Source organism: Anas platyrhynchos, chromosome 29 (assembly GCF_047663525.1).
Source record: "Anas platyrhynchos isolate ZD024472 breed Pekin duck chromosome 29, IASCAAS_PekinDuck_T2T, whole genome shotgun sequence".
Classification (NCBI taxonomy): domain Eukaryota; kingdom Metazoa; phylum Chordata; class Aves; order Anseriformes; family Anatidae; genus Anas; species Anas platyrhynchos.
Genome location: NC_092615.1, coordinates 4,857,443 through 4,874,522, shown reverse-complemented (window position 1 = coordinate 4,874,522; position 17,080 = coordinate 4,857,443). Strand labels below are relative to the sequence as shown.

At 58.9% G+C, this 17,080-nt stretch overlaps 1 protein-coding gene across 1 annotated transcript; it reads right to left on the bottom strand.

Annotated features, from left to right (window-relative positions):
* Positions 1–2,421: 2,421 nt before the first annotated feature.
* On the bottom strand, positions 2,422–16,842 carry LOC101791228 (nuclear receptor ROR-beta). Its single transcript, XM_027472046.3, has 10 exons — positions 16,651–16,842; positions 9,759–9,844; positions 9,543–9,684; positions 8,839–9,252; positions 8,263–8,384; positions 7,950–8,082; positions 6,929–7,036; positions 6,493–6,603; positions 5,996–6,108; positions 2,422–5,847 (listed from the first exon to the last, which is right to left on the bottom strand). Exons 1-10 carry the CDS (start codon positions 16,655–16,657, stop codon positions 5,686–5,688), a joined length of 1,398 nt encoding a protein of 465 aa, XP_027327847.1. The 5' UTR covers positions 16,658–16,842; the 3' UTR covers positions 2,422–5,685.
* Between the last annotated feature and the right edge of the window lie 238 nt (positions 16,843–17,080).

Below are 17,080 nucleotides of genomic sequence, written 5' to 3'. Positions count from 1 at the left end.
TGCCACTAAATGCTGATTTCACTTCTGAATAAGTCAGCTAAATCAGCACAAGCAGCAACCAGTGCGCTTGCCCAGGGCCCAGTGCTTGCGTGACTTACCTCCTTCTGCAGAATTTAAGCCTCAGCAAAACAGGGTAGTGAGGATTTAGCAGACAAATTACTCCAAAATCTTTGTGATGATGCAGCCTGAGAATGGTGTACTGGGAAGCCCTCAGCCAGCCTCAGCAATACCTGGATTTATAACATTCTGGGCTTAGATATTTTAATGTGGGTCTATAGCTCCTTAACTCTTCCTTTCCACTGCATTAGCCTTATTAACATCAGTACCGATCAGTCTCCAAGGTACCCGTGCTATGTAAATGCTGTTAATTTGGTAGCATATAAAACCCACTCTACTTCAAAAATATTTACAACCCCCGAGGCTGTGGTTTCTGTAAACAGTGTACTCCAGCCCCAGGCTACATGATTCAGACTCATCCCTCTCGTACTTAGCTAAGCAAATGCTGAGGCCTTCACATCTCTTATCTGCAGTTAGGCAAAGTTTCCCTAAAATACAGGTCTTGGGGTTCACTGCTCGTGGTTGGCCCCTGCTCCAGGCAGGCTGCCAAGCATTGCTTTGCTCCCCAGAGGACACGGGCAATGCCACTGACTGCAGTATTTGCCAGGTGGGCAAATATTTTCTGGGAGGGAAGGATCAGGCCTCCTATCACCCCATCTATCTGCAAGGATCGCAAAAATGTAGAGATTATTTTAGCTATAAACCAGTAGAGGTCACTCCGCCCCAGTAAATCCAGTGCTACCGGAGATACTGGGCCACCAGCAAGAGGGACAAGACTGCTTACTGGGAGAAGGCTTGTTGGGACACAGGGTGGCAGAGCCCAGCTTGTGATTCCTCTGGAAGAAAAAAATAAGGGAGCTATTTAAACATGAAAACCAAATGAAGGTGTTAGCACACAGCTGCTCAGAAGGGTTGTGGGCTTTACACCCGCACAGCTGCTGCTGCTCTGCACGCTGCCCCAGGTGCAGCAGTTCTCTACGGTGCCAGGTGCCCCATCTCCGCAACCTCCCTGTCCAAACGGGATGATTCCTTCCCTGCGTCCCCACGAGCCATGCCCTATTTCTGGCTGTTCCTGGCTCTCCGCAGCAGCCAGGTTTTACTGTGCAATATATAACTCTGTGGGTGAGAACAGCGAAGGAGGACACATGCTGCCTCCTGGGAGCAGCAGGGCAGTATTGGCTGCGGAGCGGGTGAGGAGAGATCCTCGTTCATTTTTCACTCTGCTCCACAGCTCCCTGAGCTCCACCGTGGCTGCCTGGGGACACAACGGCTCTGGGTCTGCAAAGGGAGTGAGCAGGGAGCTCGCTGCCAGGTGAGGATTTCAAGGGAAGCTAAGGGGGAAAAGGGTTGTTTTGCATGCAGTACCTCTGATCCACTGCATCCTGATGGGGAAGCATCCTTGCACCCAGGTCCTTGTATCCTTGCCGTATTCAAGGCAGGTGGCTTCCTTTCTTCCCTCTTAGCGTGGGTACTATTTGAAAAGGAATCCATGTCCTGCCTGTCTTGAAACTTGTCTCCCGTACTGCAGGGTGAGATCACTGTACTCAGCTGCGTGTTACCTGGACAGGTTTCCCACGCCAAGCCCTCTCCCCAAGCTCTGTTCCCACTTTGAGTGCACGGGATGGAGGATGCTCAGCAGCATGGGAAATGCTCTTGAGGGCTCCAAACCCAGCGCACATGCAGGAGACAAATCCAAATTTTTCCCTGGCTCACTGAAGTGCACGCCTGGTTTGAAGTGAATAAATAACACCTGAAAACCTCTACTGTTTAGCCTTGTTTCCAAACAGCGTGCTGGATCGTGGTGTCTATTACAGCTTGGTCCTGAGCCAGCTGAACAATTAAAGGCTAGTCCATGACTTCGAGGGGTTTGCTTCCAGCCTCAGCATTTGCTAAAATTTAGAATCACACTATTTCCAACATTACTATTTTTACCTTGTAAAACAGACTTTATTTTTCTTCCTGTAAATTTTGTGCAATATACATGTATATACCTATAGAATACACCTCAATAAAAAGTTTTTCGTCCATACATTATATTACTTTTTATTTAATGTCATGAAAAAATCAGACAAAGCTTTTGTCCTTAAATAAACATTTCTCCCTCCCTTGCCCTCCCTTCCTAGCTGACTGGTCTGAAAGAGGAAGTTTTATTTAGTTATTTTCTTTTCTTTAAAAAAATAGAAATTACAATCTTACAAGACAGACATTCAATGAGAACAGAAGCATGTTCCTAAATCTAAAAAGTAAAACATTTCCATAAAACCTGTTGGTATCTACAGGTAGGTACGTGTGGAGGGTGTTAAATGGAAAAAAATAGTTTTCCATTTCTTCCTTTCATTCATATAGATAAAAAATAACATAAAGCCGACTGAAACTTTATATATTTTCTCTTTTGCACCAACATTCACAAGAATATATATTATATATATTTTATCCATTTTTATACACAGTGTGAGGGTTCTGGAGGTGGAAATGCACACTCAGCTAAATTGCCATAGCAAACAAACAAACACAAAATTAATCTTCATCTGGAAAAGAGCAATCCCTCGCAGCTGAGGTCACCCTGCTAAAGGGAACCATTTCTCGGGTCTTTTTTGAAAATGAAGCGGCAAAACGCCTGGCTGCTGGTGGGATGGAAACATTTCTCCAAGACGCTGAGGGCTGAGCGAGTCTGGGGTCTCAGGGCTCCAACGCAGCCTCTCCACTTGTCACATGCAACACCGCTGCAAGGGACCACGCAAGTCTCCCTTTTCCAGGCATCTCTACCCAGGCTTTTTTGTTCTCCCTTCCCCTTAAAGCTCAATTCCTCGCGCTGCCAAGCCGCTGTCTGTTGGTGGCACAGAGGGGAGCACGAGGGACCTCAGCACAGTGCCCACGGCCCTGTTTATCTGGGCAAATACAGAGGAGCGAGCCGAAAGCAGGGGCTGCGGTGTGCAGCTACCATCCCTTTCGACGCATACCGCCTGCCCCAAGGCGCCTGCCCAGATCCCTGGGCATTGTTCAGCTCTCGGATGGTGGCACAATGGGCACCAGGGCCCAAACTCCCCTCCTCGTGAAACAACAGTTGATCCTCTCCCAAGGAATAATTTAGTGGATGAGGGGGCTCATTTAAAGAGAACATAAAAGTGCAGGTTCCCGCAGTTTGGCAGGTTGAGTTACTAGTGTTTAATACTTCCAGGCTTCCCTAGACTCCCACGTCAGCTTTTATTGCTCAGAATCCCAAATCTCTCCCATTAGATAGATGCTGTAAGCAGGAAAAATGCACCTCGTGGCGAGGGCTCAGTCTTTTCCTGATTTAAGGTGCTTTCTTGGTTTCTTTGCCGATGAAATGAAAACGGTGACATTGACCAGTCGTGCATGTTGGCTGACAAGTACCAAGGACGTGAAGAAGGGTGTGTGCTTTTTTTTCCCAAACATTTCAAAACATCCGCAGCCATTTCCTCTGAGAAAGGGATCGCCTGCCCTCTGTTTCTGCAGGAGGGCAGAGACCCCTCTGCAAAGCACATTCATTTTCTCGAGTGCTTTTCCCTAAGGCCTGCCTTCCCCGGAGAGAGGAGCCAGGAAGCCAACAGTGCTGTCGGAAATGATTTTTCAAAAAAGGCACAACCCTCTAGACGAAAAAGGCAATACTGACTTCTCACTTCTGTCAAGCTTTAGGATCCAAGAGGGCAGGAAACAAGCACGGCACATCCCCACCCCTGCTAACACCGCGCTGGAGAACAGCGCATTGGCACTCGGCACTGCATGGGGCCGCTGGGACGCTCGGCAGCCTTCACCGGAGACGTGGGGTCTACCGACATCAGGGAGAGAAACGAGGCTGATGAACTCCAATGCGCTCCAAAAATCAGCTCAGACGGTGGTTAACAAAACCAGAAAGCGCACAGCTGTGGGTGGTGGACGGCGGCTGCCGGGGAATAGCACAGTCCCAAGTTTGTCTTGGCCTCACACCGAAGCAGAAATCCCTTCGCCTTCCTGGCGAGTCTTCCCTGATCGAGTTTGGTCCATGTTCTTCCCTAGGAGGTCTTTTATCTAAAAGCGTGAATATCCCCTACATCACTAAGAAAGCTGCTCGTTTGGTTTAGGGTGTGCAGTTACAGAAATGAAGGTCTTCGGCTCACACTCGCTGATGATCCAAACTGCCAGAGGATGTGGTTGGACGCATGAGAAATCAATAGGAAGCAAGACGGAGCTTGGGATTTTAGCCCTTTGTCAGCAGAAAACAGGGCTGCCTTGTCGCAGGTTTTTCTCTTGTTGCTTTTGGCATTCACTGCAGGAGGAGCAGGAACAGGGACTGAAAAAACCACACGCAGAGCCTGGCCAGAGAGCCCCTCGAGTGACCCTGCCGGCATCGCACCACAAAACTGTCCCTTCTTCGCCTTTTGGGCCTCCCAAGCTCGGAGCAGCACAGCTTCCCAGGAAAGAAATAAGGATCTTTTGCTTCCCTCTGTCCCCGAAGACAGATTTCGCCCTGAAAAAGCCCTCAGGTTCTGCTAAGCAGAGAATAAACAGTTCTAGAGAGCTCCCAGGGGGAAATCCCTGGGTGCAGCTTGACCCGTGGCAGAGGCAGCGCTCCTTGCGGACACGGCAGCGGGACTCCAGCTCCAGGCTGGGAGGAGGAGGAAAGGCCACAGAACCTCCTCTAGGTGCTGAGCCACAGGGAATTTGGAAAGGTCTCAATAAGAAAACTCAAATTGACAGCCAGGACCTGAAAGAGCCGCCACTCACGGCATCACGCAGGGAGCGGCACGTGGCTGCCTCTGGGGTGCAGCAGCCAGGAGCCGAGATTTGGCCACAATCACAAGGGCAAAGCCCCTCTCGGGTGCTCAAAAAAATCTGCTCCGAAAAGTCATCCAGACCGGGGAGGGGGCAGCTCAGCCACCCAGCCCCAGCCTTTGGGCAAACACCTCGATGGAGGGCATGGAGACCCTGCAAAGCTTCTCCCCCACTGCGCTGGGCCTCCTTTCCCTGCAAGCAGCCTGCTCTGCAACAAAATCCTGTACTGAACCCCCCCCCAGCCATGGCTGGGTCTTTCTGGGCTGAGCTCCTTAGGCTGCACCCACGGGAGAAGGACTAAAGCGAAGCCTCTGCCTGCGCCCTCTCCTTGGGTCCAGCTGGGAGCCGGCTGCTGCCCCCAGCCGCCTGGCTCACCCCTGTCCCGATGAGTCTGCATTGCCCCTTCTTCATCCCATGCCTTGTGTTTGGGTTAAAAAAAAAAAGAAGAAAATTTAAAAAATAATTAAAAAAATAATATCAGTGACAGAGTGCAGCCGGAACCGCGGGAGGGACCGTACCACGAGCACAACAGCGTGCGTGCGGCGTGCGCTCCCCCGGATCCATGCACCACAGGGAGGAGTCGGTGCCTTGCCACTTCCAGGAGCATCTCCTCTCCCGAGCGGAGATTTCACATTCATTTCATTAGTATGGCAAAGTCAGTTTGCTTTTCCTTCAAGGTGCTTTACATTCAAGAGCTATTGCAATCCACAGCAAGGAAACGGAGCTGGGGAGATACCCCGCCCCCCCAGGTTGTCTTGGGTTTGATGACTTGACTTAAACAAACCGCCCCAAACCTCTGAAGTTCAGTTCGTCCACAGATCTGGGGAGTGAGGAGGCGGCTGGCGGCTCCCAGCCTTAGCTCTCCCGCGGGTCGCTGTACTGAAGCTCCGAGTTGAAAACCTCCTTATAGAGGGGTGGGAAGTTCATGGCCGTCTCCGGGTGCAGGAGACGGAAAAATTCCAGCTTGTCCAAGTGCAGGTTGCAAATGGTCTTCATCAGGGGCAGCTTGGAAACCATCTGCAGGGAAAGGAGGAGCCGGTGAACACAGGGTTCCCAGCCAGCACCCCACACGCTGCTGTTCCCCCTCCCTTGGGGCCGTGGTATCCCCGCAGAAAACAGCCGCTCGCCAGCCCAGCAGGGCTCCCCACGCCGTTGGCACCGCTACCTTCGAGAGCTTGTCCTCGGCGGAGTGTTTCTTCTGGATCTCGTGCTGCAGGGCCACGTAGATCTTGTCCTGGAGCTTCTGCACCTTCTTGGACTCCGTCAGCCAGGGGCGATCTGTGGGACACGGCCGGGTCAGTGCCGTGAGCCAGTCCCCACCCCGCATGGTGCCAGCACCTCTTGCTCATCCTGCCTTTCCTGCTCCTCGGGGTGGCTTTGGGGACGGGGGGACAACCCCACAGCCCCTCCCCATGCCCCCCGCAGCACAGGCGGTGCAGCCCTGCCACCCACCGAGGAGACCTGGCCTGGCAGACACCTTTTTAGATGTCTTCTTTTTTTTCCCTCCAATCATTTTATTTAATCATTTTTAGATGCCTTTTTTTCCCCCCCAATCATCCACCAAGGAAGCAACACCAGCATTTAAAGGTCAGCTCCCCACAGCTCTGGCATGAAGCCCCCGGCCGGTCCTGGCTGTGGTGTCCCCCCCCCGTCCCCACGCACCCGGGGACAGCAGGACGGCGGCCGTGAAGAGGGCGAGCTCCTCGTCCGACAGCTGCAGGCGGCACAGGGTCCTCCCCAGCTCGAAGACGGCACCAATGAGGTCGTCGCAGCCTAATGGGGGAAGACGCGGGTGTCACGGCTCTGCATGGCCCCCAACCCCTCAGCCCACCTTTCAGAAAGCTTTTGGAGAGGAGATGGTCCCTGGGGGGAGGATCGCCCGCATCGCTGGGCTTTGGGATAGGATGGGAAGCAGGTACCAGCCACGGTGGGCACCAGAAGCAAACGCAGGGGTGTTCATCCCCTCCTGTCCCCACGGCACCTCAGTTTGCTCCTGAGCCCTGCTGGGATCTGTCCCAGTTTCACGTGGTGACAAGCCCCATCCGGGCATCAAATGGACAGGAAAGCCCCGAAAGAGAGGCAGCAAAGCATCTCTTACCGAGTGACTTGAACATCTGCATGCTGCCGAACTTCCCCTCGAAGAGCACTGTGTTGTTTAAGGGGTTGAACGCGCGGATCATGCGGATCAGGAGCACCTCGAGGCAACCTGACATAGGCAGAGAGACAGCAGACGAGGGAGGGGAGGGCAGGGGGGGTTCCATCATCCCAGGACCAAATGAAAGAAAGAGAAAAGCCCCCAGTGCAAGTTTGCGGTCCGGATTGTTCATTTCCAAGAGCACAATGGTTATTCCAATAAATCCAGTTTGGGTTTGGGTTGTTGGTTTGGGTTTGGTTGTTGGTTTATTGTTTTTTTTCCCCCATTTTTTTTTTTATTTTGGTTTTCAATTGTGACCACAATATTTCACCAAAGGGAAATATTATCCAGTCATTCAGCAGTCAGAAACAGGGATTGATCAATGTCATGGTGGAGCACCAAGAGAGAAGAGGGTGAAAACAAAATAAAAAGAAAAAAAAATGGAAGGAAGAAATGAAGAAATGAGTTAAAACTCCCATGTGTTGGGCATGGCCAGGTCTGAGCCTTGCAGTGTGGCACCCTGCCAGTCCCTTGCTGGGAGAAGAATCCAATCTTCTCCTTTTCTCTCTCCCTGCTTCATTTTGTGTTTGGTACCCCTTTTCCTGGGGAAGAAACTGCTGTGCTCCTATGAAAACTGGCAAAAAGCACACACACACAAAAAAAAAAAAGCCCAGCCATCCCATTTCTGGTTTCTGCAATGCCCTCCTCACAAAGGTTTCGGGTTTTCCTGGAGGAGGTCATGTCTTGCACAGGCTTCCCGGGAGCCTCCCTCCCCGGTGCCATGCGCAGACCCCTCCTGGCACAGGGATGCTGCTGACCCCCCTGAGCCGAGCCCGGGGGCAAGCGAGGCTGGGGGCTCAGAAAAGCTTGGGAGGAGACAGCACGAGAGGAGAGCATCAGCTGAGAAAAGAGACAGCATCTGCCCTCAGCACGGCGGCTGCTGCTTGGGGGAGGTGCTGGGGACGGCCGGGGGCCCGGCTCTTACCGGCTTTGAGGAGGATGATTTGGTCGTTCTGGCAGAGCTCCATGAAGCCGTCGATGCGCTTGGCGAACTCCACCACGTACTGGATGGCGTTGGAGATCTGCAGCGAGCACTGCTGCCACATGGCCTCGCAGCTCTGTGGGCACAGCGGGGACATCCTTTAGGGCTGGCTGCCGCCCCAGACCCCTGTCCTCCCACCTCCCCACCGCACGGGGCAGGGAAGGGACCCCGGGGTGCTCCCTGGTGCAGTGCCACCCACGGGCAGCGGTGGCACTAGGACAGCCGGGACAGGACCCGCTCCCAGCGTGGTGCCCACCTTGCTCTGCAGGGCGCGGACTTCCTCTGGGGAGTACAGCGTCCACGCCAGGCGCTTCAGCTCCTCCGCTGTGTACTGGCAGGTCTCCAGGTGCGACTTCACCACATTTTGGGCAATTCGGTCTGCAAAGAGGTGGCAGCGGGTGGTGAGCCGCGGGGACACCGCCAACCCTGCTGTCCCTGCGTGCTGGCGCTGCTCCCTCCCAGCCCAGCCTGGGCATCCCCCGGGAGCTGCTGGAGCTGAAGGCTGGAGGGGGAGAGGGGCTCATGCATGAGGATTTGAGGACAGATTGGGTGTCCGAGGGGCAGAGGAGGGGATGCTCTGCACGACCTCAGCTGCACCGAGCTCCGTCAGTGCTCAGCCTGAGGAAAGAAGCACCCGGGGCCGCTCTGGCTGGGTCTGCCCCTTGCTGCAAGCGTGCCCAGCACCGTGCGTGCCCAGCGCTGCACCCCAGGCTGGATGCGCCCTGCCCGTGCAGTGCTGAGCACGGTGCCGCACACGCTGTGCTGAGCATCATGCTGGGGCTGCACGCTCCGTGCATGCCCGGCGCCGTGCCGGGGCTGGGCAAACACTCACCGATCTCAAGGACAGAGATGTCAGCAGCCAGCTGGCCGCCCTCCAGTGCGCCGTGCGCGAAGAGCGCCGGCTCCAGCATCAGCTCGTAGAGGGACTCCTGCTTGATGAGCGTGGCCTCAGCCACATCCAGGCTGGACTGGTCGGGCGAGGGCTGTGCCGAGGCCAGGAGGTCGAGGTTGTAGTAGGTGCTGCTGCCATCGGGGGTGAGGGGGAAGTCAAAGAGGAGCCCGTCCGACAGCGTGGAGATGTCGTCCAGGTCCGAGAGGCCGCTGCTCACGCTGGTGGTGTAGACGCGGCTCAGGGGCTCGGGCTCATCCTTGGCACCGCCGCTCTGCTCCTGGCTCTGCTGGTGCTTCTGCACCTCGGCGTAGAGGCTGTCCCGCTGCTTCTTGGACATGCGGCCGAACTTCACCGCTGATGGGGAGGAAAATGCCACCACATCACGGCGCTGTCACCACATCAGGGCAGGACAGGTCCCAGCTCATCATGCGGGGTTCAGAAGCCCTGACTGGCACAGGGGCCCCACTGGATGCATTCCCTGCCCCAAACCAACCCAGGCGTAAAGCAAACAGCAGCGGTTGGAATTTTCCCCTTAGGAAATGCCAAAGCATTTCTCGCTCCCCATTTCCACATGCCCTCTACTCCAGCCCTGGCAGCCTCGAGCCTCCACGGGAGTACTGGGGATGGCCCCGGGCGCCACTCACCATCGCGGGACATGCCCAGCGCCAGGCATTTCTGCAGGCGGCAGTGCTGGCAGCGGTTGCGGTTGGTGCGGTCGATCAGGCAGTTCCTCTGCCGCGAGCAGGAGTAGCTGGCATTGTTCTGCTGGCTGCGCCGAAAAAAACCCTGCGAGGGACGGGAACGGGTTGGGAAGGTGCCCGGTGGGATGGCAGCACCCGCCCGGCCCCAGCCGTGCTCACCTTGCAGCCTTCGCAGGTGATAACGCCGTAGTGAATCCCCGAGGACTTGTCCCCGCAGATCTTGCACGGGATCACCTCGATTTGGGCTGCGGTGGAGGAAAGCGGGGGGTGGGAAAACCACGGGGTTAATGACGGCAGACACTGAACCAAGGAGACCGCCCACCCCTGCGACGGCCACGGCTCTGAGGCTGCTGGGGAAACTGAGGCAAGGCTGTGTCATCCGAGGGCTGGACCCAACAACAGGTTGCCCCTTCCTGGATGAGCCTGCGGTGATGCTCACGTCTTGGAAAGCACCCCAAAAAGGCCCACCCAGGGCACGGGTACTCCCACGGGGTCCTCCGTCTTCTCCAACAACAGGAGATGGGCAGAAAAGCCTTTTCTGGCTTTCCTAGCACAGAGTACTTGTACAGCAGCCCTCCCTGAGCTCAGTTTTGGGATCATTCCCCTTATTTCTTGCCTGATGTGTGCATGCTGGGGGGGGGGCAGGGAGCACCAAGGACACCCCAGGCACAGGGAGCATCCCCATCCCTGCAGCCAGGGGGTCCGGCCCAAGCAGAGGAGCTGGCTCCCCACCCAGACCCCCCCCGGCAGCTCGAGGACCGATATAGCAATCGCTGGCTCAAGGTCCCAGCCCCTTCCCCCCGTAAATCCGCTTCCCTCCCCGCTTCTGCTTCGCTGGCACTGAGCTGCTAATAGGCTTCGTCCTCCTCATTTTCCAGCTGCCCCAGATCCAGGCTGGCGCTGCCCCCCCAGCGCTCCTACGTGCCTCCCGGCATCGCTGCACCCTCTAATCCCCGCTCCAGCCCCCGCGCCCCCGAGGGTGCTGTGCAGCCGCCGCCGCGCCAAAATAAACCCCGCGGCCAGATTATGGGTATTTAAAATCTCCTGGGCCTGTGCAAATCCCCGCTGTGGGTAATTCCCTTCTGCCTCTCTCCAACCCTCCGAGCCACCATTTCTCATCGAGGGCTGCGTTTCGGGGGTGGTTCCTGACAGCCACCCCATTCCAGCCTGCGGGAGGCTGCGTTTTGGTGCTGGGCTGCACGTGGCCGGTTACATCCCCGCGGCGCCGCCTGACTTTGTGCTCGCTGGGCTTGTGCTGGGGTTTCAGGAGCGCCGCTCGCCTGCTGATGCGGCCACCGCTGGGCTGGAGGCTGGGATGAGGCACAGCGGGGTCTCACCCCTGTGTCCGTGTGGGATCGTGTCCCCACACTCCTGTGAGGCATCGTCCCCGTGCTGTGCTGTGCCTCCGCGGGTGACAGCCCCGCTGCTGGTGTTCCTGCCCGTTGCCTCCTTCACCCAGTGACCCGGAGGCCGGAGATGTCCCAGTTTCTCTCAATGGTTTGGGTGAGGCTGGGCTTGGTCAGCGCAGCCTTCCCCCAGAGTGGGGCAGCCGGGCTGATGCTGGCCCCATCCGTCGACCTCGAGTGCTCTGGTCAGATCCTGCCCCAAAGGCACGGGGTGATTTTAGGGCTTTTCCCAAAAGGGATGATGTGCAGGCAGGTGCGGTGTGAGGCGCCCAGTCCCAGCCCCCTCAACCTCTGCACTGCCACTGTAACCCCTGGGACCCTATGGCAACCCCATGGCATCGCCCCCTTTGACTGAAGCCCCTGGATGGTGACACGCGGCCACCACCGCCGTGCAGGTGGCCTCCAGTGACCGAGACAACCCCAAATTTCCCATCTTCTGCTGCAACCTGTGCCCAACAAACCACCACCGCCTCCACTCCTGCAACGCCGCGATGTGCAAACCACAGGGACCCCGTTCCGCCCCGACACCCCAAGAGCGTCATGGGGGGCAGAGGCGGTGCCACCACCGTGGCCGGGGGGACGGACAGAGGTGGTGCCACCCCCGGCAGGAAGCGGCGTTCGTTATGCAAGGTTAATTGCAGCCGCCGGGAGCGCCCGGGTGATGCATCCTCCATCTCGCCTCGCCCTCACGCCCGCAGCCGATACCCGGCCCCAGCGATTTCGGCACCGCGTGCCCACTGGGACAACCGGGATCAAGGTGGCCCTGGAGCACACAGGGCAGAGCCCAAGTGCCCGTGGCTGCTGGGTGCTGCTCGGGGAGCCCTCGCTGCCAGCCCCAGCACCTCCCCGCTGGCAGAAATGCTCTCCTTTCGTGGGATGGTGTCAGCTAAACCCTGGCCCCGAGCCCTGTCTGCACACCAAAACCAAAAAATGCAGCCTCCGAGAAGGGCAGCTCCGGCATTAGTGGGATGAGGCAGAGGGGACGATGTGCTCCGGGCTCTCCCCAGGCCAAGCGTCACCTCCTGACCCCAAATTTTCCAAATGGTCCTAAAGGAGAAACCGCCAGCGATTATGGCTGTGACGAGCATCTTCAGGCTGTAATTGAGAATACGGCATCCTGCTAATTACAGCCATGTGCTCACAGCGAGCACCTGACCCTCTAATGGGACGTTAGGCCCAAATAACTGACGTGGAGATGCAGCCGTAACTCCGGCGTGATGGCAATTAAACCTGAGAACAGCTTTTAATTGCTGTTCTGTTTGTAACCGCTGGCTGAATCACCACAGCCCGCCCCCCTCGTGCCTCAGTTTCCCCATCGAGGGCCGTGCCAGCTCCTCCTCCCCAGCCCTGGCACCAAGCACACCCCGGCCAGGCTGGGCTGGAGAGGGATTTATTGGGGTGGGGGTGAGCAAACTTCCCCCCCAGGCAGCAGCATAGCGGGCTGCGTGGGCTAAAAGCTAAAAGGGGGCCAAAAAGCAAAAAAGGGTTAAAAAGAAAATTTCCCAGCTGGCAATTAAAATGTCCCAGCCGCGGTATTTGCTCTCCTCCCACTGTAAATATTTCTTGCCCAACTCCAGGCCCGCTGCCACCGGCTGTCCCTTATGTAAGTGCCACCACCCGGCCATCGGGCTCAGCCACACGGTGGCAATTGGCCCCGCGTCCATCCCTCGAGCCCACGCTGCTGGAGTCCTCCTGTCCCACTGACACACTTTCTGCTCCCGTACCGCGCTTGTGTAACACCGCCGGCCGCGGCCGTTAACCCTTCCTGCGGGCTGGGGACGGTGGCAGCACCGGGGGGGCAACGAGGTGGCCACTTTGTGCCCACGGAGGGCTGAGACCCGCTGCCACTTCGCACAGGAGCTGTGAGCTGCAGCACCCCGCGGGTGCCACCTCCCCGGCCCTGCAGCGGGCGCCGTGCGCGGTCCCCATGGCCAAGGCCCCGCGTCACCCGCGTCCCCTCCCGGGCAGGCGGCTCCCATGGTTTCGGCAGAGCCGGAGCCGCCCTCCCCGGGGCAGGATTCGGCTTCCACCCCGCGCCAGCACCACCACCCGCCCTCTCCTCCGCCCTGGGGCGGGCATCGTGCCCCAAAGCCAGGCGGGCCCCATGGCGCGTGTGGCAGGACCCGGCCGCGGGTGGCCCCATCCCTCCCCTCCCCTTCCCTCCCCTCTATTTTCTCCCTGCCGGGGTGGGGGCACCACGAGAAGCTCAGCACCGCACCGAGACCTGGAGCCTTTTTTGGAGCTGCCCCCCCTCAAGTCAGATCAATGAGGGATGGTTGTGGCTGGGGAGTGAGGGCTCCTGGGCGTACTGGGGGGGTCTTTGCAACCCCCGCAAGAGGAGCCTGAAGATGCCCTGGTACCCAGGGTGAGCCCAGCGCATCCTTCAACCCACAGCAAGGGGCCGGGACGTGGCCGCTCTCCCCAGCTGGTCCAAACGAAGTGATGGCAGCAAACCCAGCACTGGGGCACGGGTGTCCCTGGATGGCTGGGTGGTGGCTCCAGGCATTTTGGGGGTGGCTCTGCCCCTGCCCCAGATCCCCTCTTGTTTTCCAGCACCGCGTGTGGGGCACGCGGCCTCCGCAGCGCCGGGCTCATTACCCAGTGAACCTGCTGGGAAAGTAGGTCTGTGCCCCATACCGCTGTCACGATCGATGTGATGCGCCGGCCGGGGCACCTCCGGGCAGGGGGAGCGAGTGGTAATTAGCAGCTCCCCCCATCCCCACTGAGAGCACGGGGACGCAGCGGCTCCCTCCCTCCATGGGGACACGGGGGACCCCTGCACCAACGCGGTCCCCAGTTTGTCCTCCAACCCCAGCGCTGCCCCCAGGGCCAAGCGCTGGATGCCGCTGAGCTTCCGTGGGTAATTAGCCGTGATTGCATCAGGTGAAGGCGGCCTTGGGCAGGAGTGTCGGAAAAAATAAATGCAGGGAATTATCACCTGCTCAGATCTGCCGGGTGCTTTGTTTGTAAACAAAGCTGCGGCACCCGGCACCCTCAGCATCCCGGCAAAAGGAAATAAAATGAAACATTTCGGCCATCGGCATCCCTATACTGTGGTTGACCCCAAATGGGCTGGGGTGGTTCAGAGCGCCCGCCTGGCACAGCCCCATCGCGCTGAGCAAAGTGTGGGCTCCGGGCCGCGGGGTCACCGCCACCGTCACCGCGCGGCCGCCTGATCCGGCTCAATAAGGAAAACTCAAGTTACGCAACCCTGGCGCTGCGCCGACTGCGAGGCTGGAGGTGGGAACGGGTTTCTTAACCGATTAGCAGAGATTTCGTGGAAACTTTCGGCGGCAGGAGGTCCTGGGAGGGGGCAAAGCAGGGCTCGGATGCGCTCCTCTGCCTTCGGGGCGACCCCGGTGCCTTCACCGCAGCTGCAGAGCCGGTGGGCTCGCCAACACCCGCACGGTGCCGGCCCCGCTGCAAGCCCAACCCCACGGGCTCAGCACTTTGCACCTTGGCTGGCGCAGGCGGTGGCATTGCTGCGTCTGAGCAGGACCCACATCTGAACGGGACCCCGAGTGGGGGACACCAGGCTGGGGCAGGGGAGCCCCCCCTACAGCCCCGCAGCTAAACTGAGGGGGATTTATCTCCGTGGGGCTAAATAAAGGCAGAGAGAGCTGGCGCATCCAATAAACAGGGCAAGATTTAGACCTTAGCAGCTCTTTAAATAGCCGCTGCCGAGTCCAAAGTTAAACCCGGCGGGGAGGTGGGGATGCCGCGGGGTTAACCCGCTGCCATCCGCTGCCACCCGCTGCGGGGACGAGCGGCTCCGTCCCTGCGCTTTCTCCCTCCGGGCACCACTGCCGCTGCTCCCTGGGGTTATCGGGGACTCGCCCACCCCAGTGCCAGGGTCCCAGGTGCCTCCATCCCCACCACCTCTCTGTTTTGCTTCAATGCCCAAGAGCCACTTTGGGGCCTGGCCAGCTCCTGGGGACAAAACCCTTGGGACGAGGCACTCGCTGGTGCCATACAGACATGGGGCATGGCCCCATCCCCACAGCATCACCAACACAAACCCATCGGGGTTCTTCTCCTGCACCTTGCGGGGGCATCCGGCACCCGAGGATCCCCAAACCCATCCCGCAGGATGATGAGCTGGCAGCAGCCGCCTTCCCCACCCGCCTTATTTTTGGATGGCGAAGGGCAGGGTGATCCCGCCTGGCGCGGGTGCAGCCGTCGCATGGACAGCCATCGGGTGCCGCCGTCCTTGCCCATGCCAGTGCGCGCACGCTGCCCGAGCGGGCAGGGAGGCTCCTCCTCCGCCCTCGCTGATTTTCCAATGACAGATCTAGGTCACTAGGACAAGTTGGAAAGGCTGCCGAGCCACCGCACGCTCCGAGCCATGCCGCTTGCAAAACAAGCGATCGGGAGAGCTGGAAACCCTATAGGATTATACAAGGCAAAGCCTCTGGCGCAGCCGCGGTGCGGGAAGGGCCGAGGCGAGGAGCTGCTGTAAGCCCCGGGGAAAGGGGCAGAGCGGCGGCTTCGGGGAAGGAAATGGAGATTGAATCAAGTCAGCGTCGCCATGCGGGCTTCAGCAAGAGGCAGGGACCCCGTGCCCAACAGGGATGTGGGAAAAACGCCTGATGGGGGAAACACTGACTTCATGGGGTTGGCCCTTAATTAGGGCCAACACGCAGTAATTGCGGGGCAAAAAGGAAAAAAAGGAAAAGTTCACCTAGCTGCTAATTAAGCCTGGTGCTGGCTGTGCCAGAGCTACATAAGAGCCCGGTACTGTTATCAATTAGGCGAGTGCTGATGCTTCTCTCTGCGCTAATAAAGGTGAAATCCTGGGATGTGGAGGGGCAGGAAGGGGACGCGGGGGGCTTGCCCTGTCCTCGCCAGCCCCACGCACTCCGTTACACAAGAGCGCAGAGGGGGGAAAACCAATTTGAGGAGCTCGAAGGCGCACGTCCCCGCAGGCACAAAGACAGCAGACACAAATCCACACACGGCGCAACTTCAGACAAGTCCCAGTGGTGGTGGAAAACCAGGGGAAAATAAAAAAATCCTATCGCAGGGTGTCATGGCACAGCCACGCTCCCATCAGGTCCGGCCACCGCTGCGTCACCGTCACCTCCCTGGGCACCGGCTCCATCCCGCCAGCGCCTTCCTCCCTCCGTCCTCCTCCTCCCAGCTTTGCAAAGGAAAGGGTGAGAGGAGGAATTGTGCGGGACAGTGGATGCGGGGGGGGTGAAAGCCGCTGCCGGGTCGAGGGCACCCAGAGCGGGCTGCAGGGAGCCAGGGGGGGCCGGACTAACCCGAGCCCCGGTGGGAACAACATCTTGCCGGGGAGATTAAGGGGCTTTAGGGCGAGGAAAAGCTTAAGCGCGGGGCTGAGCCGGCGTCGGGAAACGAAGTGAAATAAACAAGGATTTTACCGCCGGCAAGGAGAGGAGCTGGGGAGCAGCGGGAGCGGCCCCGGAGGGTCCCGGGTGCCCTCACCCCCGTGCTCCCCTGTGCTCCCCGACGTCCCCCCCGTGTCCCCGACGGGGCAAACGCCGGCGGCCCCCTGCGCCCCGCTGCGCTCCGGCGGGGCTGACGCGGGGCGTCCCGGTCCCCTCCCTCCCGGGGCCAACTTTTGCCGTTGTCCCGTGTCCCCCCCCCGCGCCGCCGCCGCCCCCTCCCAGCCCCGGGCTCACCTCGCATCGTGGCCGGCAGCGCTCAGGGGCGCGCCGGGGGGCGCATGGGGCGGCGATGGGGTCCCGGGCCGGGGCCGGTGGCTGCGGAGCGCGGCGGCACCGGGAGGCACCGGGAGGCACCGGAGGCTCTGGCACCTGCCCCTCCGCGGCGCCGCTGACCCACTTCTGCCCGAGCATGTGGCCGTTCACATGACGAGCCCGCGCGGCACCGCCCCCCCCAAATGGGTTTCACTTCAAGCCCCACCTCCTGCCCTTCCTCCTCCTCCTCCTCCTCTTTCGCCCTGCCGCCGTGCGCTCGGCGCTGCGCGTCGGGTGCTGCACGACGGGCATGGCACACAGGGCGCTGCATGTCGGGTGCTGCTCTCTGGGCATTGCACTCTGGGCATTGCACGCTGCACATTGCACGCTGGACATGGCACACAGGGCGCTG